Source organism: Coturnix japonica, chromosome 3 (assembly GCF_054131305.1).
Source record: "Coturnix japonica strain WE chromosome 3, WE-NBRP24, whole genome shotgun sequence".
NCBI lineage: Eukaryota > Metazoa > Chordata > Aves > Galliformes > Phasianidae > Coturnix > Coturnix japonica.
In genome coordinates, this window is record NC_140665.1 from 4,152,175 (window position 1) to 4,179,502 (window position 27,328).

At 45.6% G+C, this 27,328-nt stretch overlaps 1 protein-coding gene across 3 annotated transcripts in view; it reads left to right on the forward strand.

The window, feature by feature from the left end:
- Nucleotides 1-26,372, forward strand: part of MEIS1 (Meis homeobox 1) — a 94,422-nt gene extending 68,050 nt beyond the window's left edge. Inside the window, exons 9-13 of one of the 3 annotated variants that reach the window (XM_015856540.3) lie at nucleotides 5,573-5,649; nucleotides 21,043-21,101; nucleotides 22,386-22,475; nucleotides 22,664-22,759; nucleotides 24,725-26,372. In XM_015856540.3, the coding sequence (XP_015712026.2) occupies nucleotides 5,573-5,649; nucleotides 21,043-21,101; nucleotides 22,386-22,475; nucleotides 22,664-22,722 (285 nt within the window). In that variant the 3' untranslated portion in view covers nucleotides 22,723-22,759; nucleotides 24,725-26,372. Of the gene's footprint in view, nucleotides 1-5,572; nucleotides 5,650-21,042; nucleotides 21,186-22,385; nucleotides 22,476-22,663; nucleotides 22,760-24,724 lie in introns of those variants that run through there. The other 2 variants (XM_015856539.3, XM_085540929.1) reach the window with 2 other exon arrangements.
- Nucleotides 26,373-27,328: the final 956 nt, after the last annotated feature.

Sequence of the window (27,328 nt, forward strand, 5' to 3'; positions counted from 1 at the left end):
GGGAGAGGAAAAAGCTGGCTTTGTCTGTAGTGGGACTGTGTCGTGTGGAGCGCATTTTCTTGCTGGGCTGAAAAAGCATCAGTGGAATTTTAAATGCCAGAGCCAGCATGCACCTCAGCAGCATTATCAGGCTGTCTCACCACTCTTAGCCAAGGAAAGGACTGTGCAAACTTCGCAGAGGGGTTTTTCTTCCTCACCTCATAGATGCATTCCTAATAAGACAACTTCCTGCTCGCTGCTCAGTGTTTCCTCTGGCGTGCGAGCAGGTCCCCTGTGATAAACAGAAGCAAGTTTTCGGCTTCCGAGTTGAATTCTTTTTATCCCTAGCGGCTCACCTCAGCTCAGCAACTTCTTGGAGCTGGAATATAAGGGAGGTCCCAGAGCCTGTCTGTGAACTGACCCAGGCGGTGTGCAGCACAGGCAGTGTGCTGTACACGTTCTGTATCGCTGCCCCTACATACACAACGGCAAGGGAAGAGAGCAGGTTGAAGTCCCATCACTTCCCTGAGAGTGATCCAAACATTTCTGGCTGCCTGGCCTTGGGTTCCCAAGGCAAAGAACCCCCGTTATTCTTCATGAGTGCTGCGTGTGTGTGAGGATCCAGGGCTCAACTGCTAGAAATTCAAGCTATGTTCTTAGACTACACCATGCGCCCCTTTTGTGATGCAAATGGGAGGCACAAAGTGTCCCTTTGATAATGTGCAGTCAGGAGACAAAAAAGCATTCACTGAAATAGTCCAACTAATTCATAAAGCCAAGAGACAATAGGCACACATTATGGATATATATATATATATAAAATGATAGTAGATCAGTTTGATTGGGAGCAATGTAAACAGTTGAAATGTGAGCTGGGAAAGGTGGGGGGTAGTGCCAGCTCTGTGCATGGGCAAGGCAGGAATCTGGAGTTTGGCATCAGGCAACTGGCAGTTTATGCTTATGGGTGCTCAGTTTGGCGTGAGCTGAGTTAGATGAGCTGATAACATCATCACAGTGTTATTTTCCTTTGGAACTGAGACTAGCAAGGGGTTAATAGAGGCTCTGGAGAGCTTAGGTTCTGGGGCTTAGTTTCTCTCCCATCACACTCCAGGGTTTAGCTCAAGGTCAGCTGGTGCTGGAGCATTAAGCTGAGCTCAGGAGGAGGCAGAGGGCTGGAGGAAGGGGATGAAAGAACTTCCGAAGCCACCCTCCGATGCGTCCAGCCAAGCGGCAGCGCCGCCGTGATAAGGGCTGTGCTGGAGCCCTGCCACCACCCCTCCTGTAGGGCAGGTCCTTCCCTTTGCTGCAACCACTTGGGATGTGCCACTACAGCAGGAGAGTCAGAGAGGGAGAAGCACGTTCCTGGTGCCTGATGAGCAGCGTGAGCAAGATAAAGCACTGTCTTGGCATCCAGCATGGGCATTCCAGTGTGCAAAATTGGATGAAAGTAGTGCGTTCGGACAAGGAGTGTCATTAAGATAGGAGCTTGGATGCGTTCCATCTGCTTGTGCTGTAGACTTTACCCACTGGCCGTAGTCAGAGGTGATTTAAAAACAACAACAACAAAAATCCTTATTGTTTGTTTTGCTATAAGTGATCTTGGCCGCATTAAAAAAGGGCTTTTATTAGGGCTGCAGCTCTCTAAATACCATTCATAAACCGGTGACGGGAGAATGTGATGGAAAGTTAGGTTTTTCTCCCTGTCACTTTGATTTCTTTGTTACAGCTAAAATGACTGCTCTGACTCATATTTTGCATAGTTATTTTTACCTTTTCAAATGCTCCCTAACTGTTCGTATTACCCTGGGCAAATTCCCCCGGGATCATTTTCATTTGCATGCAGACTTTGATGGTGTTATTAAGCAATCACTTCTGTACTAAGTCATTATTAAAAGTAATACCACAGAGCCTCAAAAACACATTAATGGTGCCAAACAATCCGCATTTCAGTGCTAGATTTATGGTAAGGGAAAAGCACCAGGTCTCCCACTGTTAGGTGGATGCTGCTCTGTAATGCTGTAGCAGCATTACCAAAGCCAAAAGAACAGCATTATAAGAAAATATGCAAGCGGGGCTCGGAGGTCATTTACTCTCAGCCTTATTCTTTCAAAATGCTATTTTACTTTATTTTTTTCTGTGTTTGCTTTCTACCCTTTAAATAAGAATTCCTTTTGGATTTGCCTTTTTCCCTGGCAAGAGTGTGCCTGCAGCCCCCTAGCAGCCCAGGCTGGGCTGGTTGTGAAAGGAGGCTCAGCCCTCCCTACGTAATCACCCTTTTATGGCTTTCCCCCACTCTGGAGGTGTTAATGCAGATCAAATGGAAAACACTCCAGCAGGAGCATTACAGCTACTTGCACTGCCCCGCGTATGGTCCTAATCGTTAATTCTTATTGTGAGACCTACAGGTAATTCTGTTTGCTCTCCTAATGCATTGCAGCTCTCCTGGTGGTCTGGTGTATCTTTTCTCAAATTCCCATCTTGATCAATTGTTTGCAAATAATTAAGCTTTCAGGAGATAATGGCAGGAGCTAATGTACACAACAAAGTGAAGGTCTCAAGTCACTGTTTATCGAACAGTGGTACAATTTGCTTTGATATCCCCAAGTAGTCTGAGTGGTAGGTGTACTTGCCAACGGGAACCAGAGCGTTGGTTTTGGGTGCACATTTCCACACATGTGTATGTTTATATATACGCAGAAACATGAACAAGGGGAATGGTTTTAAACTGAAACAGAGGAGGTTTAGGTTAGATATTAGGAGGAAGTTTTTTACACAGAGGGTGGTGATGCACTGGAACAGGTTGCCCAAGGAGGCTGTGGATGCCCCATCCCTGTTGGCATTCAAGGCCAGGCTGGATGTGGCTCTGGGCAGCCTGGGATGGTGGTTAGCGGCCCTGCACATGGCAGGGGGTTGGAACTGGATGAGCACTGTGGGCCTTTTCAACCCAGGCCATTCTATGGTTCTATAAAATTCATGATACATATTTGTATGCAAATATATAGTTAAAGACCTTCCTACCCATACGTCTTTAAACAAGTCATTACAAAGCCTTAGAAGAGCCTGTTGTTCCTACCAGGGTGTAATAAGGTTCAGTACAAACAATTTCCTATTTCTCCAGAAAATGGCATTTCTCAGGATTTCCCCCTTCCTCCCCACTGCAGTGTGCCGTCTGCCTTTGCCTGCAGCCCAGGCCTTCCTTGCCCTGTGGGTGGGAATGCAACAAGGCTTTGAATGTTTTTTTAGCAGCCTAGCCCTGTGGCGTGCCGATTCTTGGTCAAGTCATTTTTGGTTTTTAGCCTACAGAGGAACAACTGGTACGATCTGCAGAAAGCTTATATAATAAGGATGCCCAATGCTGAAGATATTTTAGATACACAGGGTCAGAGATGAAAAGCCTGCCGCTTTGGGAACCTTTAGCTAAGAGGGATTAGCAACATGGAGTTGTAGCTGTCATGTGATTCTTGCAATTATTGATTTTTATGAAATTAAAAGTTTGTGCTGTGCTAAGCTATGGGTAAAAAAAGAAAGTAATCAGATGACCTTAAGCGCACCACAATTTAAGGAATTTGAGACTTTTAAAGCAATTATTTTGACAGTGACTGTATTATTCTGATGGCTAATTTTATCCAGTCTTGTCTATTTGGAAAGAAGTCCAGAACAATTGAAAATTGCTTAATGGAGACAGGGTTCTCCATTCCAATAGCTAGAGGCTGTCTAGTAATTATTGCTTGCTGCATGAAATTAGACACAGTTTGTTCAATTACTTAAAATTAGATCACATGTAAGGTGGCAAAGTGAAATAAGAAAAATGGATGATTTTGTTCTCGCTTGATGGCAAAGCAGTGAAATGGGAAGCAAGCTATAAAGATGAGAGTGTTGCAGATCTTCTCTGTAGGGATTTTTTTGTCTTTTTAAGGGAAGCAAAATGTTGTGCTCAGATAGATGGACACAAGTCAAGGGGGGCTGTTCGTTGGGGATGTGTGTGTATACGAGGATGCCTATAGAATTCATGCTGTATTTTTGTATGTGGAAAATGCAAATTATCCATGAAAATAAACAACCTTCACCCTCCCTTCCATCCCCCATTCCCTGTTTCATCCACCTCACAGCTTGCAGTTCAGGGGCTCTTTTGCATCCATACACAAAATAGAGGGAGTAGGTTACAGATGTGCAGGTTATCTGTGGGGCTTGCTGTCGGGAAGGAGCTCCCTGCCAGTTCTGGCAGCATGATTGTATCTTCAGGAGCTGATGGGCATGGCAGTGGGCTTTACAATGGGCTCAGTGGGCAATGGGATGCTACAGCAAAAATCCATATTTGGTAAAGCGAGTTAATTCAGCTGTGCAACGTAGCCATTAGATGTCAGATTATGCTGGTTACGAGAGTGTATAAGATCTGATAAAGAGTTACGGTACCAATAAGATTTCTGAATCTTACAAGGTTTGAAATTCTTAATGCTTTGCGAGGTTTCAGTTTACATCTCTTGCAATATTTTCCTGAAGAATAGGCCCAAAAATTATGGGGCTGTGTGTGTGTAACAGCAAATGCTTTGTGACAAACAGCTGTTAAATGCTGTGTTCGGGTGGGCCTGAATAGTTTTCCCAAATAACCGGGATGTAATGGGGTGCCTTGCAGCGGCCCTGACCCAGCGCCCATTGGAATGCCCAAGCTGGGAGCAGTTGGACTCCTGAGCCAAGGCTTCTCCTGGGAAGTGCTACATTGGTAGTGCTTGGCCATGTCCTCATGGGCCAAAAACGCTTTTACAAGCAGGGAAAGCACTGACATAATATCACTAGTGTCATTTCTAGATTCAAGCTTGGATGTGGTTTCCTCTGTTGATTTATTAAGCAATCTGTATTCATGCAGAAGCAAATTTTCTGAGAAAGCAAATCAAGTTCTCACAAGAAACTTAACTTATGATTTAATTTTAACATTATCTGCAATTAAAGCAGTATTTGTTTTCTGTCTCTTAGGATTAGCGCAGCGCAGCTATGTTAATGTCAGGCAAAAATGTGCTGAGCGCTGACCTTGCATTGGCCTGCGTTCAAAATGCAGGCATTTGTTTATGTTCAGGATGCTGATCTTATTTGCAAATTATTTTGGGCACTGGCAGGATTTGTCTTTGCAACCTCAGAAATCAACAGTGCGTTTTGATATCAGAGAGAAGCCCTGGATCACATTCTGTGTTGTTCCGTGCAATACAGAAGGGGAAAAAAGAAAATCCGACAAGATTTGACTCTAATCGCACACTGGAGACAAGTGCAAAAACTCCCAGCTAAGGCAACAAATATCCTCTGGAGTATCAAGGCACTGCCAGTATCCTGAGCAGTCATTTCTCCACTTCACTAATCTTTATAATTGGCTTGTCTTTTGCTGCCATTAATTAAGTGATGTAGTAGCCCATTAATAATTATAAAAGAGTGACACACCTCAGGATTTTCACCTTTCGGTAATAGATGTCACACACTTCTGGTTTGTTGGGTTTGTGGGTTTTGTGTTGTTTTGTTTTTAATAAAAAGTAGGCCTAAAAAAACACCCAAAAACAAAACAAAAAGCCATTTTTTTAATGTCTGTATTTATTTTGCTGTCTTGTAGCACCCTTACCCTTCAGAAGAACAGAAAAAGCAGTTGGCACAAGACACGGGGCTCACTATACTTCAAGTGAACAATTGGTGAGTAGCTTTGCTTGGCGTTTTCACATGGCCGCCTTCCCCCCTAGCTGACCCTTGGCATTTTGGTAGACACCTTCATAGTGTCTGCTCCCACATTGTGTTGATGTAGAAGGGATGGTGTGGGACGAGTGGTTTCATGTGTGGGCACTGGGAGGTTTGCTGCTATGGAACACAAGTAGGAGTTTCTGGTGCTTTGCTTTGTCAGTGGTTGTGGTGAATATGGGTCCCGGTTCCCTTGAACAGACAGCCCCATCCATCCTGAGAAGGTTGTTATTGAGCATTTTGGTGAAAAGATGGTCAAGAATGGTGTGGTGAAAAAATAGGCTCTGCTTCTGCAGACTGTGTTGTTATTTCGTGATGCTGTCACACATTGGGTTCTTATTATTATCTTTTAATGCCATTAATGGGTTTTTTCTTTTTGACTAATGCCATTGTACCCATTTCTTGTTTTGTTTAAAAAGCCTGGTTCTGTTGATTGAACAAACTCTGGGGACAGCCGTGCTATATCGTGCTGAAGTACCGCACGGGGCAGTTGTGTTTGTTGGTTCTGGCTGAGGCTTGCTGGAGTAGTGCTTGTTTGAGGGATCCTTGCTGGATCTGCAGCAGGTTTTGAGCTGCTGGCTGTCTGAGATGTGCTGAAGGCCCTCAGTGAAAATTACTCTTGATTTAAGTGTGAAAACGCAACGGTGAGCCCTTAAAGAACTTTTAATTTATTATCCTTTGTTCCTGCACCCAAATTCAGGTTTCTCCCACTGTCTCAGAACAAGTGTCATACTGGAAGTGTATTGCAATCTAATGCCTTGTAAAACTAAGTATATCTAATTAATTGTCCTAATATTTTCAGATTAGTGTTTATGATGGGAAACCTTATCCTCTTTGAAGTAATACCCAGAAAATGGCCAAGGCAGACAGCAAGCCTGCTGGGGAAAAGGGAGGGAGGGAGGAATGCCAGTTTGCAGACAAAAGTACTTTTTCCGTTCAATAAGTGTCAGAGATTAATATTACTGAAGCTCTGATTACATGGCCTAATCCATTTTAGTGAATAAATTTGGTCTTGATGTCCATTGCACCTACATTAACAAACCCTCCTCAGTCAGAGGGAGTGGGAGCCTATGGGAGAGATTTCAGATATATTAAACCCCATTACAGAAAATGTAATTTCTGTCAATATAATCCCATGTATTCTTCAATTTAGTACTTTAGAGATAACAAGCTACTTACAATATATTTGCCTTTGGAGGATTAATTTACAAAGTGCACTATCTGGGAGACGCAGGCGGGCTCACATAAGCATGGCTTGTAAGGGTTATCAATTTCCGTGACCCCCCAGCAGCCCTGGGAGATCAATTTTCTGAAGTCCTTTAAGACACTGAATAAAGGGAGACACCAAATACTTCATCTATGCCAAGTAGGCTTCTGAGATACTTTAAAATGAAGGAATAAAAGGAACTAAATGTAGAAATACACGTTATAAGTAAACTCAAATGGCAGTGTTTCGGTTCAACCAGGAAGAATTAGCATTTGGTTCAGCTTTATGTCCCTCAGCTGTTGTCCAGCCGATACCCCAATTGACAGGGCTGTTCTTGAAGGTCTGCCCAGTGCAGAAGCTGGCTGTGTTTGCAGGACCGTACTGAAGGGTAGGGTGGAGCAGGTGTGTGTTGCCTGGGAGGGTCCTGGAGCAGGTTCCGCCAGGTGCCAGTCCTTGTCCTTCCATCCTGGCATAAGCAAAAGCAGCCCAGGGGCAGAGAAGGGAAGGCTGGGGCAGCCCTAGAGAGGGCCGGGAGCTGCTCTCGGAGTCACCTATTGGGTGAGCACTGGAGGGCTGAGGTTGCAGGTGGGCATGGAGGCATAGCCAGGGGTGGGATGGGCAAGGGTCCTGCATGGACACCACCAAAGGAAGTGCGTGTGATGAACTCAGAGCGTGTTGAACTTAAGCTGGGGGAATTTCTCCTGAGTGACTTTCAGTACCCACCTCACCTCACATTTGAAGAGTGTTACTTTGGCTTTGTGTCAGATGTGTTTTTATAAGTTCCTTATGTGAAAGGAAAGAAAAAAAAAAAAGTAGGTCAAAATACATTATAACTGAAGTCTTGCGGATGTAGGGCAGGCTTCCTCTGCTCCAGCTTGTTTGGCAATTCTGCCATGGTGTTACAATTGTATAAATTATTGAGAGAATTCCCCTTCCCTCCCCAGCCCTGTGAAGATGTAACACTGCAGAGCCGGTCGGGGCTTTTCATGGGTGCTGAATGAAGTGCTGAGGTGCAGTAACCCAGCCCCTGCTCTTGCTGGGGTGCTAAAGAGCAGAAAGGCTGCGGGGTAGGAGCTGAGCATGCAAATTGCACACTCACTCGCTAAAGAGCCAGCCATGGGGTGCGCTATGGGAACACTCTCCCACCCTTCCCCTGAATACATTCCCATATAACACAGCATGCATGAGAAATCATTTTCAACATTTATTTTTATTATTGTATTATTATTATTATTATTTTGCTGCAAGGGAAAAGCAGGGCACCGTTGCTGGTTTAACTCTGCCTTTATCCTTTGCACTCTTTAAGTCATTCAGCCACAACTTTAAAAACAATTTGCCTTCCTCCTTAGATTCTTCCAAACTTGTTAACACACACGTACATTTTTGTGTTAATGATGAGTCATTGTAAATCACTGTTGCAGAGATTAAATGAAATGCTGAAGGGCAGGCTGGGTGCAGATCAGTCATAAATTATTGGCAGCAACACAGCATGTGGGAATACATGAAATGTGCATGAAAAACATAAACTCATGTCTGGTAGCATGGTCGTTAGCCCAGACTGGGAATGCTGGATTTTCTGGATGGAATTATAAGTTTGCCACAGAGAAGCCAGTGAAGAGAGCATTTGTTTTCCGCAGATTGAAAGCATTTGAATGATTTTTTTTGTCATATTTTGAATGCCTTTGCAGTATGTGCTCCTTGCATACTTTGGTTCTGGGCTGTAACGAAAAAAGGGTGCTTTTCACGTAGGGGCTGCCCGGTGTTCGCACTCAAGGGCTGATGCACACAACTCCCATTGATGGTGGGGAGTGCAGGAATGGGGTGATGATGTGAGACGTGCCATATAATCATAGAATTACCCAGGTTGGAAGGGACCTCAAAGATCGTCAAGTACAACCACAACCTAACCATAGCACCCTAACTCTAACAACCCTCTGCTAAATCATATCTCTGAGCACCACAGTGTACCAGAGTAAGGCACGTCTTTGAAACATCACCTCACCTTATTTCTAGTGTGTTCTTTCTTTCTCTTCAATTGTGGAATAATCCACGTGGGGGATGTTCACTTAGGAAGGCAGCCTCGGTGAGCCATCCTGCTCCTTGACTTGTTGGTCGCTTAACCCTGAGCAGTGTGGGCTTGCAAGCACAGAACTGGGAGTTCGAAGGGGCACCGGTGTGGGCTGACAGCATTGCACAAAGGGACGTGGCAGGGACCTGGCAAGGGTCAGCTTAATAAGGTGCTTTTCCCCTGTGAAAAAACCACTGTGCGGGGATTGAAATATCCAGGAGGTGCGATACAATCACTTATTGCCTCAGCTGAGAACCGGTCAGGCTAATATTGAACGATCCATACAGCTTCCTTGTTTGTTGCATCCCAGCTGAACCTCCTCTTGTTAAGCACTAATGGCAAATAATTGCTCCAAGCAGAGTGGGCAATTCTCATCAGGGGCTGGGTTAGGTGTTTAGGGGTCGTTTGTGCTTTGTGAAGGTCTAGGTATGCACGGATGAATTATATTAGTATATATATGTATAAATACAGATATGTACATAAAATATATGAAGTGTGTTAGTATAATAATGTGCCCACGTATCTCTGTATTTGCATGCCTTTATATGACTCTATGCAGAGCTGGGTTAAAATTACTTTTATATATATGAGGTGTATGTAGATGTGTGTGCATGATGTGTGCATCTGCATATAGACAAATGTATGAAATTTGCAAATTTGTAAGGCTCTGTAGTGAGGGAACACAAGCCTTTCACTCGGTGCTTCCATTCTGTTTTTGCCAAACTCCCCTTTGTGCTATCTAGGGCACAGAGCAGACAATGATGGAGGAGCTAGTCAATATTTTATCTTACCCTCATTCTTCAGCACTTCATTTGCTGAGCTGTATTCAAAGCGTGCCTGAAGATGGAATTGATAATTGCTGATGGGCTTTTCCTATGGTGCTTCCTACTGCAGTACCTGGGTACTCCACTGACTTGTATGTGTGTGCACCAGGTCTGTGGGAGTACAGGAGCTTACAGTTCCCTGCAGAGACGAAGGGTAGTATTGTCTGGGTGTGCAGGTGAGGAAGTGAGCCTCAGGGAGGTTCAGCTCCAGCACATCCACTTATTTTGGGACAGAGATGATTCAAGGCAATGGTATGCTGTCTGCATTCAAGGCCCAACAACCGCTGAGTTCATGGAAACTCCAAGTTTTTAATGCCTTGGCACCCTACATGTCCAAGCTCCAGCACTGGGCATGAAAGAGAACTGCAATAGGCTTTAACTGCTGCTGAAAAGCGAGGCTGCAGTGATTTAGTTGGTAGCTCCCAAGCAGTCCAAGACAACAGCAGATCTGAGAATCCTGTTCTCCAGTGTGGCATTCCGCTGCTCTGGCCAGGGCTGCTCTTATTTTCTTGCCATTTGCTGTCCTATTTGTTCAGTTTTGACCGTGTTTGGATCCCGTAGAGATCAATTTTCCTACACAATAGTGATTTGTTCTCATGATGGATCCATTGTGGTGGTGGAGGCTTTGTGAACTTGTGACCAGACCGCTTGCCTGTTAAGGCATAGGGTGCAAGCGGCTCTAGCAATACAGTTTCCTACCTCTTGAGTTCTTGATTTTATGACTTTGGCTTCTTTAAATGTCATTTTTGTGTGTAATTTCCAAGGCTAGCAAAAGAAAAAACCACCAAAACACGAACCAACCAAACACACTGGAAAAATTGATCAAATAATGTAAATTTCCCTAATCTCATTCTTGGAGACAACTGAAGTTATTTTTGCTGAAGCTTTATATGGGGAAAATAAAGTACACGAATAAATAATAGTAGGTAGAGGGAGATGCAGACTGGGGGGATGCAGCCCCCAGACATTGAGGCTGGGCATTTAGCCTTGACATCAGCTTTGCTCAGTTCCTTCACCGAGGGCAAAACTCACCCCGAGCAAAAGGCCAGCACATGACTGGTGCACCACTTTAGTCTCACTTAAGCACTATTTTTAGGGTGTAAGAGGGAGGGAGGAGGCCCACAGGAGGGCACAGCTAAATCAGGTGCAGGTCCTGGACGCTGGGTGGATTTCCAAGCCCGGTGCTGACCCAATCTCAGAACACAAGAGGCAGGCAAGGAGCTCAGTGTGCAGCCCTGCAGAATGCACAGCACGCAGGGGTTTTGGTTAGAGGAAGGTGAAACGCAGTCTTGTGTTCAGATTTATCTATCACTGCTTTTGTTGCAGTAAACAGATTAAACGAGAAAAGGTCAAGATGCAATTTGAATCTGTGTAATAACATAACAAATACTTTTCTCAGTAATCAGATACAGTAACTGCAAGTACTTATTTACTTGTAAATGTTAAAACATTCACAAATTAGCCTCTCAACTTCAGCAATACAAACTTAATCAGAGACCCCGGATTTTGGAAGCCATTCTGCTTTTCTCCTTTCCGTAATTTGAGGTTATGTTCACAGATGTCATCTAAATGCCATTTCTTTACTGGGAATACTCATAAAGAGAGACAGAAGTAAGAGAGGGTCTGTGTTTCAGGTTTGAAGAACACACAATGTTTGCTATTCCAAAGCAAAACAAGGCGGTGGGTGTTTGCCACGTGAAAGTCATCACCCTCCCCTATCCCACCCCCCCAGGAAACACTATGCAAGCCCAAGAAAAACATTAGGGAAGGATCTTGCTGGGTGAATAGTTGCACCACTCGAGCAATTTGGAATACGTGCGGTAAATGAGCTCTTCTGAGTGTACCATGTGCTGGGCTTTTAAGGCAGATTTTTGCATTTATGTTTTCACTAAGTCTTAGCTAATTGTTACGCCTTTCACCTTGAGTGCCAATTGTAATAGTAATATTACATCTGTAGTCTGTTTCTCTGTTCTTAAATTACAGCAATCAGGAATACTCACGAGGTAAAATACTGTACAGTTACTCATAAGAAAATACTGAAATCAGAGGAAAAATGTTTAGCTTGCATATTGCCTTAGACAGCCCTGGAGAGCTGCCAGCCAAGCAAGGTATTATTAGAAAAGCCAAGCAAATGGCTTGCAGGGGGAAGAGCTGTGAATCCAGAGCCATCGGGTGCTGTCACGTCACCAAGTTTATATGCACGCTGGGTTTGTCAGTGTGTTTCAGCTTGATGAGGCCATGTACAAATGCAGTGTGGTGCTGTAAGCGTGTGGAGTGTTGTTCCAGTGAGCAGGTTTAGGGAACCTGGGCACAAAGGGGTGTGTTCTTGTGAAGGGCAGGTGCTCAGAGTGGGGAGATAAAAGGAGTTTTGGGGGAGGTGCTGCCCTTCTCCTACAGGAGCTCAGCCCTCAGACTGCTGCTCAGCCCACTCTGCAGCCCAAAGGGCACTTGAGCTGCCCCAAACCCACTGGTGTGCTGTCCAGGGGGCACTGAGAAGGTTCATCCCTTGAGCATCTCCCTGCCATCCCGATGGCCAGGCTGGGCAGGACCGTACAAGGGAAATGCTGCAGAATAATTTTGCACAAGCTTATTGATAAAAACCTGACTGTCCCACAACTACAATAAATGGTGTTGGTAACGTTTGCAAGTGCATGGTGGCACAGAAGGTTTCTTTTTTGAGTAAGAGAAAGGTCAGTTCCCATGGCAGAATGCTGCATGCTGCAGACGTGATTGAGCTGCTGCTATGCGACCGAAAGGCACCCAGTGCTTTAGGAGTTAACATGCATCAAAACTCTTTTTTTTTTTCCCTTGCACTTTCCATCCTCTTCCGTGGTGATTTTGTACCTGACAAACTTTTTAGTCAATGCATTAATATTCTGTAACAAATGTGCTGTCAGGTGTCACGGAGATAAGATTAAAAGGCACTGTGCAAACATTCTCCAGTTGCTCTTTTCTCTGCTCCCTCACTGGCTGTGCGGGGCAGGATAAGGGTAGGGATCAGAAGTCTCTTTGTCTGCTGTTCTTTAAAAAGCTGAGATTCAGGTGTGCACTCCTTAAGAAGAGCAGGCAGGACGCTGGTGTGTGGCGGAAGCACCACGCTGCAATCCAAGGGCTCTGGGCTGCCTTCTGAGAATGGGGCTCGGGGCTCAGCTCCTCTTAGATGGCTCCATCAGGAGAATTAGCCTCAACATCCAAAAAATAGAGAGAGGCAGACGGAGAGTAGGAGAGAGCTATGGCCATTTCTTTGCAAGTCATGTTTTGGTCTGTTCTTGTCAAATCTACCTGAAGTGTTTTTAAGGATAGTTTGCCTTTCTGGTATGTTGTGCTTGCACAGACCTGATCTCCACCTATTTTGTGTCAACAGTGGCTGAGGCTGGCGTGCAGCATTGAGCAATGCTCACGCTGGGAAAGTGCCCTCAGAGACCCCCTCTCTCACTTACATCATGAGCTAGCTTCGGGCTGCACCTGCATGAAACAAACTGCGCTTCTGAGTGGTTGAAAAGTCAGCCTGAAATATTAAAAATGGGGCAAATGTTGCCTCCTTGTTGGATAAAACAATTTTCCCTGCTCAAAAATGAAACACAGCCAGAGGCGCAGGCAGGGGAAGCCCTCAAATGGTGCCACGTGACGGAGGTATGGCTGGTTCTACTGTCATTAAGGCTATCGAGGCTTCCATGTGTTCTTTTTTGAAGAAAAGAGAAGAGCAGCAGATACTGTGGAAGGAATACACGACTTCTACAGGCTTCAGTGAAATCTGGGTCATGTAACAGTTTCATGGGTTATTATTTACTTTTTCTGCCCAGGCACTGTAGTCTTTCTGGCTCTTTTTGGTAACAATAAAATGAGGTATCATTTGCTCCTTTTTGGCTCAAGCTAACCCCAGAGATGTGCAGCTTCTCACTGGTTTATAGGCGTGTTTTGTACTCCTTGGTTCATCTCATCTGGGGGCTGAGCTTTGCATGTCCCACGGTCTTAGAAATTCCTTTTGTCTTTGACATTCCTCTGACCTCCCCGTGCGTATTTTGTTTTCATTGCTTTCCGTGGATGTCTTTTCTCCTTCCCCAAATAAAATACCATCAGGGGTAGGACTGTAGGCAAAATGAATTACTGTGCTTAATGGGAAATCACGTTTAGGTAAAGCAGATCACAAAGTAGATGATGAGTAGCATTTGGACAACAGTATTTTGATGTAGGATGTCTCGGGAGGAATTCATTCAGAAGTGTGTGGTGGTTTTTCAGGTTGGCTCCAAACCAGTTTCCTAGGTGCCCATATCACACAGAGCACACCAACACGTGCGTGTTTGTTGTCTCAGCCATGGTAGGGAGGACCCGACTGCAGGAATTAAGAGCTTCCCCATCCACCCCGAGCTGCTGCCTCAAGGTGTAAACCAGAACATACCAAAGCTGATCTCATGTGTGACTTGCAGGTCCCACAGATAGGTTGTTCAGATCCTCACCTCTTTGGTGAGCTTTTTATTTGTGACCCTTGGTTGGCTTCTGTTTGCCCTGCAGGCTGGAAGGGGCTGGTAATGGGATGCCCATGTGCATGCAGGCTGGAGGACCACAAATAGCTTCCAGCTCCAGTACCATACCCAGTGTAGGTAGGGATGAGTGGGGAAAAAGAAGCTGTCTGAACACAGCTCCATCTTTGATGCACAGGAACCTGAGAGCTCGAAGGAGGTACCCTTGTGTGTAGACCATAGAATTGCAGAATCATAGAATGTCTTAGGTTAGAAAATTATATGGTTCCAAGCCCCTAGCTGCAGGCAGGGTCAACTTCCTCTAGATCAGGTTGCTCTGAGACCCTTGAGGACCTCCAGTGATGGGGCATCTACAGCTTCCCTAGCCCCTGTTCCAATGCCTCACCAGCCTCATTCCTTCCTAATATCTAATTTCTATCTTCCCTCTTTTAGTTTAAAACCATTACCTATTTTCCTGTCACTACACACCCTGATAAAGAGTCCCTCCCCAGCTTTCCTGTAAGCTCACTTTAGATACTGGAAGGCTGCTATACAGTCTCCCTGGAGTCTTCCCCAAGCTGAACGAGCCCAGCTTCCTCAGAGCCTCTTTGCAGGAGAGGTGGTCCAGTCCTCTGAGCATCTTTGTGGCTCACATGTATGGCAGGAGGAAGCCCAGAGATTCCCACAGTTGCCTAAAAACAAGATGCTGCTGAATCAACAGAGGAAAATTCCACAGTGGAGAAGGGGCTGCGGATCTGCCTGTGCACCACTGGCTTCTATGCAGGGTGAGCATTTTTGGAGTGGGAGAGATTTTGGCTGGCAGCACGTTGCAGAGCCAGCACCGTATTGAATCAGCATGAGTTAGAGCAGCCTTAGCACTGCTTCGCAGGATGAATCCTTGCCATATTCCTTAAAGGCTAATTGTGGCACACAGAGATCAACGGAGTACAGCTGCGCTGGGATTTGGGAGTAGGGAAGAGACAGGAGGTCAGCCCTGCTGGCACTTTGCCATTTAAAGATTTCCCCTTACATCATCTGGCTGCTGAGGGCGAGTTTACATCTGCTCTGCACCACAGGGGAATTGTGGTATCGGGGAAGGAGCCTGCCGTGGGCCCCCGCCACACAGCCCCGCGTCTGCTGGGCACAGGGGCACCATGGGGAGCAGCCCATCAGCTGTACCTGGCCCATCGATTCCATTTGGGCAGGGCTTTGTCTGAGGTCAGGACAGAGGCAGTGCGACAGGGAGCCGCGGGATGGAGTAGGAGAGAAAGGCAGCACAAGGGGCTCGAGGGGGGTTCGAGCATGGGATGTGGACACAGGTAGAGCTGGCTGAGTGTAGGGCATGGCTGGCTCTGCACAGCCTACCTGATCCCAGCTCCCTGCTTTCTATTTCTGTGCTCGATGTGCTTGGTACATTAGCAACGTTGGCTTGTGAGAGATTCAACAGCGCTCTCCTAATTTCAAGCAACTTTTCTGAATGCACAAGATGGATACATCGGTGGGGTCACATAGTAATGCTTGAAGTCAGAAGCTATTTTAAAAACTAAATTGCAGAACCACACGTGGCTTTCATTAGTGCTTTACATCAAATTTGTCAGCTAATTAGTGGTTTTTCATCACTCGTTTTGCATAGTATTTTATTTGTCTGCTCTTCAGTGTCGTCCCATGACACCCCTGGCCCTGTATGCAGTCACTGGGGCTGAGGCTGCCAGCCCCAAGGGAGGAAGAGGAGAGCCCTGGGGGCCCTTCCCATGCTCCCAATAGATGAACCCACTGTGCCTACCTCAGCACTGGGTCTCCAGAGTGAGTGCTGAGCAGCATGTGCACCCTTTTCCCTCCCTACCTCCATTTAGCGTTGTGGGTTGATGCATTGCAGTCCCGAACTGTCATCCTTTCAAAGGAGGAGGAGAAACTTAAGAGAAGTTGCCAAGCATGACTTCATAAAGCCTGACTTCAAACTGAACCAAATTTCTTGAGTGGCTTAGATTTTCTTATATATTTTTACAAATAAAGGAAGTAGGGAGAGCGCGGATTGCTAATGGCTGCTAGTTACGGGTCATTAAGCTCACTAACTGACTTCAGGAGCAGAACTTTCTAATGAAGTCTGTAAGCACCCTTTTCACATTTATTTCTCATTTTAGGAACGGGGAGATGTGATTACCACTCAAAAGTCGGCAGCTATTTGTTCAGTTCATAATTACGGGGAAGCTTTTTGTTTCTAAGGCTGTTTTTGAAGAACTTGATATTATTCTGAAATAATTTAAGGATTTTGTTTCTTTTTATTTTATTTTATTTTTTTCTTTTCTGTAGCTTGTTCTTTTCAAAAGCTCTGGAAAACGAATGCCCAAAAAGAAAGTAGGTTAAAATAAGGGATAAAATGGTCACTCAAGAGTAACAATCCCGGTTTATTGCATGCTTTCCATTTCAATTGTTTTTATTAGAGATAAACCTGTTAAGCACTGAGGAATTAAGTGCTGAGTAGAGGAAGTCGTTCCATTGGGGTATAAATGAAGGATCCCCATATGTGAAAAAGGCTCTGCCTGCTTTTTATTGGCCCATTCGAAGGGCTCTGGTTACTTTGGCATCTGGTATAAAAACGATGGTTTGTTTGTTGTCAGGAGGGATGTCACTTCTTTTTCAGAGGGACAAGAGGCATTTTAGCCACGGTGTCTGTAGGTGTTACACTCCATAAGCATGGTTTACCAGGGGGAGATGAGATAAGATGAGATGAGATGAGGCAGAGGGATTTGGGAGGCTTCCTGGCACTGCCATTTCACACAGACTTCTGGCTGGCAGCCCACACTTTGGGATGGAGATGACAGTGCCAGAAGTCGGTGCTGGGGTGGCACTATCTTTGCTGGGAGGCTTGAGGCACCCAACGTGCCACTGAGACCCCAGCAGCGCCTTCAGACAGCTTGGGCTGAGTAATCTCACTCCAGAGCTGCACATTGGAAGACCCCACAATTTCTCTGATAATTCTTGAGTAAAGGTGACTTTGGAAACTATGACAGCAAAGGATGGCCTTGTTTTATTCACTCGACAGAAACAAGACACAAGGGGAAGGGAGAAAGAACAGATCTGTGTGGAAAAATGTCAGCGGGGCTGTAACCTGAGCCCAGCACTCTGTGCCTTCCCGAGACTTTGGTGACCCTCCGAAAATCCCTGCTCTCTGCCTGTTGTTATTGCTGGCAATCTCCAGCTATAACTGCCTTTTGTCACCAGCGGCCATGTGCTGCTCACTGGGAAGAAACAGAACTGCTGTGTGGTAACAGGGCAGCCAAGCTGAAGGTCGGAGTGTGGTGCAGACTGGGCGTCAGCACAGGCTGGCTTCTGCCATGAGACGGGGAAGGATCAGGGCACAGGGTGAGGAGCACCCCAGCAAAACATAAAGGGCACAGAAGCATTTCCTGCTCCTTGACTTGGGATCAGGCAGGTGCAATGGCTTCTTTTTGCTTGCTTGCTGGGTCACGGCGGCAAGGTGCCATCCTCACAGCCAGCAGGGCTAGGAAAAGTTAACTTTAAAAAAGAAAAAGTCTTTAGATTTCTTTGTTTGCCCAACTGTTCAAACGGTTCCTTCAATGCCAGATCCTTCCCTTTGCAAAGAGAAAAAGACACTACTCGGAGCCAAAGAGCCAGTTGGCAGCACATGGTTTTGCTGGGAGGTGGGTGCAAGCCATGTGCTGGAGATGTTCTGTTTATTCCTGTATGGTTGGTGCTCACTGGGGAAAGAATAAGCAGAAAGCACTTGTCAGAGCAAACACAGAATGGTACAGAGCAATGGTATGGGGAAAAATGCACCCTTTGTGCAGACCTCAGAGTCCAAGTGGATCTTTACTCACATCAGTAACGTTACTCTGTGGTTTTGAGTTTTATGCCTAGTCGTATTTTGAAAATACTGAATGTAAATAGCTCTTAATATGTGGATACCTACTTTAGGTCTTGATTCACCTAAGCATATAAAAATCAGAGTGATTCAGGGTTTCTTATCCTGAGATAGGTCAGTGTTAACCTATGGGGAAAAGGGCAAATGAGAGTTTTCCCATTTGCTTTTCTGTGCCACATTTTCTGCTGACAGTACATCAGTCCAGCACTCCGGAAAGTCCAAGAGTGATCAAGAGATCTCAGCCCCTCTATCAAAGAAAGTGGCAGAGAGTGTGAAGGGATTGTCCCTGTGCTGTACATTTGTGCAACCAGAGCTAGCTCACGGCTTTGCAGAGCTCACCAATATGATTTATAAACGTAACAGCGCTGCATCGTGTTCTCTCAAGGCAAGACACATTAATAGTTTTAATCTGATGGTTTCTTATGAATTCCAGGTTTGGGATGCAGGAAGAAACTTGAAAGCAAATACTTTAGGTTTTTTTTTTGTTTTTTTATTAATGCATAGTAGTTTGGAGTCTACTATAATGCAAAGTAAAGCATTCTGTTACAAAGGCAGGGAGGATGGGACAGAAGGTCAAAGGGCATCCTGGAAACAAACAGCTGGACAGTTTATTTAAACAGATACAAGGATGGGGAGCTGACCTCAGTTTGACTTCTAGTGGGAGGAGCAAGAATGTCATTTTATTACTTTGCCCAGAAGGAAAATGTTCTCGCATCTGAATTCACCCTGAAGACATCCAAACACAGCACTGCTTTGTGGATCAGCCACTTCTATAAAATACTTAAGGGGAATGCACAGGAAGAAGGGAACTATTAAGTACCTGTGTGTAAAATGCGTTTAAAGCAGCCATCCCAAGTGATAATGTGGGGCAGACAGGTGAAAATACGTTCTACCTCAGCTGGATAATTGTACTAAATATTGAAATGAGAGCTTCATTCTTAATATATATGCTAGGAGGAGAAGGGGGAGGCTGTGATGTTTGGGTGAGCATCCTTAGCACTGGGTTTCTCTTTGGTCTGGAACTCTTTGGAGCTTTCGGTGCCAGCTCCTGGAGGTGCTGCAATGGGAGGAAGGAGCAAAGACCACCAGCGCCTGCAAAAAGAACATGGCTGGGGCACGAGGCTTTGTGTTGTTGTTTTACTTGGGAGAGTTGCTGTGAAAATTGTTTTCTGCAAATGCAGATTACAGATATGAAACAATTTTCTAATTGGTCATGGAGCTAAGGCAGCTAATGGGGGAAAAAAAGCAGCTTTTTTTAATTGCTTATTTCACATGGTGTTTGTGCTACACCTGTGCTTATAATGAGAAAGGAGAATTAGTCTAACCTTCTGCTCTCATGATTCTGATTTTCATGGTTTGTACAAGATAATGATAAACTGATTTGCAACACCGTTGCCTGGAGTGGAGGGTTTCTTGGTGGAAGTGAGTCCAAAAATCAACACGACGCTGTTGCTGACAAAACATGACCTACTTTGAGCATAAAGTTTCCAGAACACAGAATTTGGGTTTTTGTGTTGTCGAAGGTTTTGAGCCCATTTCCTTGAAGCTGCCTTGATTAGCACCCAACATCTTGATTAATGTTATCAGGCTTTTGTGTGATGGGAAGCAGATAGGAGACACCCCAAATTGCATCCCACTGCCTTTATCTTGGCGGCAGGAGAACCCTTGCTGAGCCACAGCAAAAGGCAACAAAAACAAGCACCAAGTGTCCCTTTGTGTGCTCTAGCATCGCATTTTCTAAGTGTGATGTGGCCTTACCTATGCTTACCCTTCTTTTCCTAGCAAGTATTGAGGGATGCGTGATTTTGTTATTTATCTCTTAAAGAACTCAAAGCCCGGTTCTGAGACTTTGTGATGCCATAAAGTAAACCTCGGGGGAGACTTTTTCCAAGTGGCTTTAATGAAGCTTTCTGATGAGCAAAACCGCAAAAGCAGCTCTTCTGGCACACACTGATGGGACTGGTTACCAGCCACACTTTGGGTTTCTGCTTTCAGTGCCACCATGACTTGTGCAGTGCAGACTGGGGTACTTGTGATCTGTCCCCTGGTTCTGTTTTTCTTCCAATTATGTTGACTATCCCTTTCCCAACTCAGCATTACAAGGAGTTTGGTTGCAGAAGGCCGTTTGGAAAAAGGACCTTAAACCTTTTTTCTTTCAAAGATCTGCTTTTCATTGTTTGGGGGGGGGGGGAGAATTTTCAGTAGTCCAGTAATTACAGTTTAACAAGATGTTTGCTGTAAATGGTCGGGCCTAGCTGGAGAAAACAGGATTATAAATTCAATTACTGTAAAGCTATGACCTTGCCTTGACCCCTCAGACTTTGCATAAAGAGGGAGGGGGGGGGGAAAACCCACCAAGAAATGGCTATGAGGAATGCAGGGCTCTGAAGTCCCCAGCAGTGTGACTTAGTGGCGATAAAACTCCAGACGTTCCCTCATTTGATGGTGCTCTGCCATCACAGTTCATTATCTTAATAGTGGGCATTAAAAGAGAATTAGGTTTGCGAGAGGTATGGGAAGGTTTTGATAATAAAAACTGCAAAAAAGAAGTCAGAGGACATGAGACAGAAACGCCACTAATTAGGAGGAGGCAGCAGATGCCCTTATGAGCATCCCTCCGTCGTCACCCGCTTTTTGTGCCCTACTCTGAACCGCCAAGAGTGTCGCTGACATTGTTTCCCGAAAACTCCGCTAATTCCCCTGTGAAAAGATGCAATGGAAGTGTCCAACTGTGGTAAGAGCAGGCCAACATAAATCAGCTCCCAAACCCCAAGCCTGGGCTGCCAGGGGTCAGCAGGGGCCAGGGGCCGGCTGCGGCTGAGCCCGCGCCAGCCTGATGGAGCGCGGTATTGGGGCAAGGCTCGGGGCTGGCCCTTCCCTAACTGATTACTTTGCTCTTTCTGTTGCAGGTTTATTAATGCTAGAAGAAGGATAGTTCAGCCCATGATAGACCAGTCCAATCGAGCAGGCAAGTCCCTAGTAGTAACCGTATTCGAGTCACGCAGGCAAAACCCATCCTCGAGCCATACACTGGGAGGTCCGTTACCTGGTAAATAAATGAGAAACGAGCACTGGGAGTCACTGACAATTAAAATAAGACCAGCTTTGTTTAATTCAATGGTAATCGTTTCCCATGATTAAAATATTAGGGGTAAAAAAAACCAAACAAAAGACAAACAGAAAAATTCAAAGAAGAAACTAGAATGACCTGCTCAATGTCCAGACCTTCCTTATACATTCAGAATTAATGTTCCTCCTATGTTTTGTTGCATTTGTTTTGAGTTCTCCCTCCCAGCTTTTTCTGCTCCTGTGACCACTCCCTGGTGCATGGCTTGGTGTGGAATTGCTGTAAACTTTATTACCTGTCAAAAGGGCAGAGGGGTCAGAATCGCTTGTGGGACTCAGTAAAGTTCAAAGACATTCAATGAGGTAGAGCTTTATGTGCTTTAATAACCCAAGGCAGCTTACTTCTGAAGCCAGATTTTAATGTACAGTTAAAACCAAGGATTTAGGTACTGGGACTAGCTCAGGGTCCCTTTGTCTCTCATCTCTTCTTTTTAGTATCTCTTGGGATTTTGGAGCTGTTTCGTTTCCCTTTTGGGGGGATATTTTTTAATCCAGAGTTTTCACATGCCAGTCCCGCCTGGGACTGCAGCTTGCAGCTCACTGTGGGTATTTACCATTACCCCAAACCTTTTTTGTTGTTTTTTTTTTTAAACCATTGATAATTTTTACCATTGTTGAGCCTCGCTGCCAGCCTAACCAAATCCATCGCTGTCAAAAATGCCTTTGGGCAGCGCCTTCTCCTCGAGCACATCTGATTATTTGGCCATTAGAGGTAAATCTCTGGCAGGGACGTGCTCAGGTCCCGCTCTTGTAAAAGCTCATGGACGTAATTTAACACACTGGGATTTCAGTGTGACTGTTCCAGTCGTAAAATCCAGCCCCTGCACAGGTCTTGGCATTGACGTCAGCAGCGGCAGCAGCTGGAGCCGGAGCTCATCACGTCTCAATATTTCTGATGGCCAACTTCATTTACTTCCAAACTCACAGGAGGAAATTAAGCCCGAGACGTGCAGGCTTGTCAGCACAGCCACCTAATTCGAGCAGTAGATGTTTTTTTCTCTTTTTTGAGCCCACGGTGGTGGTCATCCTCACAGTTCCTATACAGTCCATGGGTGCCGGGGTTGTGCCTTGACCCAACGCAACCATTTGGGATGCTGTTGACAAGCCCTCTTCTGTGCTCTTTCAGTAAGCCAAGGGACACCCTACAACCCTGACGGGCAGCCGATGGGAGGCTTCGTGATGGACGGCCAGCAGCACATGGGCATCCGAGCGCCAGGTAAGGCCCAGCCCAGCCGGGTGCCCGCTTTGCCCCGCTCCGCTGCCTGCCTCGCTGCCTGTCCTCTGCCCACGCCGCCAGGGCACCGTGCTCCTTTGGAGGGCTGCGGTTTGGAAAAGGGGCTTTCAGCGCTATCTGTTGACTTTGCTCATCCCCTGGCATCTTCTTGGATTTTTCTCTCCCTCTAGGACCTATGAGTGGAATGGGCATGAATATGGGCATGGAGGGGCAGTGGCACTACATGTAACCTTCACCTAGGTACCCAATGGCAAAGCCAGGGGGAAGTAAGTACGAATGGGGTCTTTGTTCTCACTTTGTTCCAGGGATATTTTTTTTCCTCCATGCATTTCCCTATGTTCTCCTTGCCCATAGCTTCATGCTTGTTCATTCCTCTCCATCCCGCACCTGGTCTCCTCCGGTTTCCTTCCTTTCCCTCTGGTTCAAGCAAGCTTGCCAGCTCCCGAGCCCCGCGCGCCATGCACATTTCTGCGCGTTGCTATCGCACAGCGCTGACCACATGACAAAACAAGAAACAGCCGGGAGGTGGGGAGCGAGTTGTCATGGCAACAGACTGATTTGCAAAATGTAAGCAGTCTGCAGCAGTGCAGGGAGAGGAAAGAGCATGTCCCCAAAGTGTCATAAATCTGTCTAACCACAGTTGATGCATGAGTTACATTTCTACACTAACCTGCAAGACACCAAAAAGCCAAACAGAGAATTCTTTTAGGTAAAATAAACAGCAGCTTCACTTAGGGCTGGGTACATTTTGGAAGGTGATCAACGAAACTTTGGGGTGTTTTTTTTTTTTCAAGTTTATTTCTCTTTGTCTGTCCATCATAATGGGATTACGTGTGGCAAAGGAAAAAGAGAGAATACAAAATAGAGGTGTGCACAGCAGGCTATGGAGCTTAGCCCAGGCTAATTGACTATATCCAAATTAAGTATGCCATCACTTGCAGTGTGACAAATGGATTTGACTTATTCAGTATACAAAAATAGAGATCATTAATGCAATCTTCAGTGGCAGACCTCGTGAAGAAAGCCTAGAAAAACTGTCCCAGATTTTTTTTCTTTTTCTTTTTTTTTTTTTTTTGGGGGGGGGGGAGGGGGTGGGGTGGGGCTCTTGTCTTTTTATAGGGGAAAATACATTATACACATTTTTGTTTAAAAAAGAAAGAAGAAAAAGTGAAGCAAAGCAACTCGAAACACTAAGGCACCAGTACTGTGCCCGGGCAATACTCAGTCCTGTTTCTCTTGCTTTGTTTCTGGAGTTAGGAGCAGTTATTTGGGCTTCTTTGCTGCTCTCCTGCTTATTAGAGGGGAGCACTTGAAGCTCCCAATGCTGAGGGTGTCTGGGAATCGTCTTCTCTGGGTGCGAGTCAGAACGAAGTTTTAACAATTAGCTGTGCAAACATTCAACCAAGCTTGGGAATGCAACAGCCTTATTACCTCATCATGGAAATTTCTAGCTTAGTTAATTTAAATATTGTTTCTTAGTTTCTGGGTCAATTAAATTTAAATGATATATTTTATGCTTCGTGACCAATTAAATTAATAGGTTATTACAAAAAAATATTATTGCCTTTTTTGATTAAAGAGCTGTGAGTACAGTATATTTTATAAGCAATTTTCATTAGTTCAAAAATGTTCCTTTAGGCTAGATTAAGCAGCTATTCATTGCTAGAGCCTTGAGACCTGATTCCAAGGTGTTCGGAGCATTCACGGCACACTATTACTTAGAACTAAAGCCAATTGAACCTACTTAGCGATAGCGTATGCCTTTCACCCTTGATGATTATGGAGCTTATAGCTCTCCGAAACAATACACCTGTCAGTTCCCATCAGCTCCAGCAATCCAAGCAGAAGGCAGAGGCCCACGGAAAGCGGGAGGTTTTATTGTTTTAGGTCCAATTTTTCTTATTGTTCTCCTGACCCCTGAAAGGTCGACTGAGTTGCGCGTCTGATTTTTTCAGACAGAAGTGATCGCAGGGAAAGAATTAATTAATAACTGTCATTGATTTCTGTGTGTGTGCATGTGTGTGTTTAAAAATGCAGGTTTGGTTTAACGTCATCCTTAGCCATCCTATCCATTTCAGCTTCATATGAGGCTTTTGTGCAGCAGTGTACGTGCTTGCTGCCCAGCCCGTTTTTGAATGGCGAAAATACTCCGGATGGATCCAAAGTAGCGGGGCTGGCAAGCTTGATAAATAAATGGCTGTTGACCAACGCTGGCCTCTTTCTCTTCGCAGGGCTGCAAAGTGTGCCAGGGGATTATGTGTCTCGGGGTAGTCCAATGGGTATGAACATGGGACAGCCAAGCTATACCCCGCCCCAGATGCCCCCCCATCCCGCTCAGCTGCGTCACGGCCCCCCCATGCATACCTACATTCCTGGACACCCTCACCACCCAGCGATGATGATGCATGGAGGACCACCCCACCCCGGAATGCCCATGTCAGCATCCAGCCCCACAATGCTTCATCCCGGCGAGCCGGCGGCGAGCGGACAAGTGATGGACATTCATGCTCAGTAGCTTAAGGGAACGAATGCGCGCTGTCCACAGAGACGGCGAATTTCAAACATTGTCTTTCTGCAGTGAATGCGGAGTTCCGTTCTTGGCGTCAACTTTGGACCAAGGGACGTTCCTATTCCTCACAGGGACCCTGACAAGCAGGAAAACACCGACTGAAGTCAACTTCTGGGGACATGCTAAGTACCTATATGAGACATTAAGAGAACAAAGAGTGAGATATTGTAAAATGCTATTATACTGTTATCCATATTACGTTGTTTCTTATAGATTTTTTAAAAAAAAAAATGTGAAAATTTTCCACACTATGTGTGTTGTTTCCATAGCTCTTCACTTCCTCCAGAAGCCTCCTTATGTTGAAAAGAAGCCTTACACTCATCCTGCAAATGACAGAAAGGGCTTATTTGCAGGATTTTTAGAGCATTAAAATAACTACGTCAGGCAGAAGAATCTTTCTTCTATCCTAGGATTTCAGCCATTCACACTCTCTCTCTCTCTCTCTCCCCCTTTCTTCCCCTTTTTCTCCCTCTTTCCCAGTCTCTCTCTCTCTTTTTCTAGCCCGGGGCGTGAATTTGCATGTCTAATTCATTTACTCACCATATTTGAATTGGCCTGAACAGATGTAAATCGGGAAGGATGGGAAAAACTGCAGTCATCAACAATGATTAATCAGCTGTTGCAGGCAGTGTCTTAAGGAGACTGGTAGGAGGAAGCATGGAAACGGAAAGGCAGTGTATACCGAAGCCTAATTGTCACATCAGAGCATCATCGTCCCCATGCAGCAACCACCACCTTGTACATCACTTCCTGTTTTATGCAGCTCCAAACATGGACTGAAGATTTATTTTGTAATACGTTGAACTTTCTTCTTCTGGGCGAAGCATCCATTGGTCACGTGTGCGTTGTTTGGTTGTTTTTTTTCCATATAGTCCCATCATCATGGAGCATTTCTGTACACATTGTAAATAAATTTTGTGCAAAAAAGAAAAAAGAAAAAAAAAAGAAAAAAAAAGAAAAAAAAGAAAGAAAGAAGGAAGAAAAAAAAAAGGACTGGAAAAATGATCTGTATTATTGCAATTTCTTTTTGTAAAAGTAGCAGTTTGGTATGAGTTGGCATGCATCCAGATTTACTAAGTGGGATAAGCTAATTATACTTTTGTTGTGGTTAAACAAATGCTTGTTGATAGCCTTTTTTCTATCAAGAAAACCAAGGAGCTAATTATTATTAATAATAATCATTGCACACTGAGTCTTAGAGTTTCTGATTGAAACAGTTTGGATTGTATAATAACTCAAAGCCCAGTTGTAGTAGTTTGAGTGCAGTAATGAAATCTGAATCTAAAATAAAAACAAATTATTTTTTGTCATGGTGACTCCACTGCTTGCAACATTCGTTTCCTGCTTTTCTCTGCTCTCTGTGGCTGTTCTGACCCAGATGGGAGTCGGGCAGCTCCACAACCCTTCCAGCTCCAAAGGTGTGTCAGCACCACCGGCCATCAGCGTAGCTGCTTCACATTTGGAGCATGGAAATGCAATGATGCACTGCCTAAGGAAGCTCTTTTTGGTGCTGGGGGTTGTCAAGACACTGCCTTTTAGGAAACATGGTGGGGTGTTTGTTAGTTCTAAGCAGAGAAACTGGTGAAATTAACAACCCCGTCCCTCCTTCCCCAGAGAAAAACAATAGAGTTCAAAAGCGCAGCTGACCATTTCTTGAGCCACTGCTGCGCTGAGCTGGAGCTGAGCACGTTAAAGGAGGGGGAGAATCCAACTTTGGAAACGTTGGCCGGGAAATGGTTGGCACTGAGGTTGCCAAGTGCTGTACGGGGGGCTACTGCGGGCCGGGGGCTGCACGCTGCTACGTGTCGGGCCTGCGTGCTCGGAGCTTCCATGAACTCACAGCTATCGCGGCGAGAGGAAACCAAGTGCTTGGTACAGCTGGGGAAATGGCACCGATGTTTGAATAAAGGCAAAAGAACGGATCACTCCCGCTCCCCCCTCCAAACCCCCCACCTCCCATCTCAGTGGGAGCGCGTTGGCGATGCGGGGTCAGGTGTGGGCAGCGCGTATCCTGGGGTGTCCGCAGCAGGGTATGGGCAGGAAGCAGGAGCTGAGCGCGGTGGGGGTGGGATGGTGGTCCGGACCCGCTGCTCTTCGTGCTCTTTTCTCAACCGTAACGATCCGGTGATGCAACGACGCCGCGATAAGGACGCGGGGCAGGGCGCAGCTGAGCAGGCAGCGCAGCACTCTGAATCAAGAACGCCACTGAAGTGGGGTCCTCCCCCTCATCCCCCCACCCCCCGCCCCCCCGGCATCTCCTCCCCCT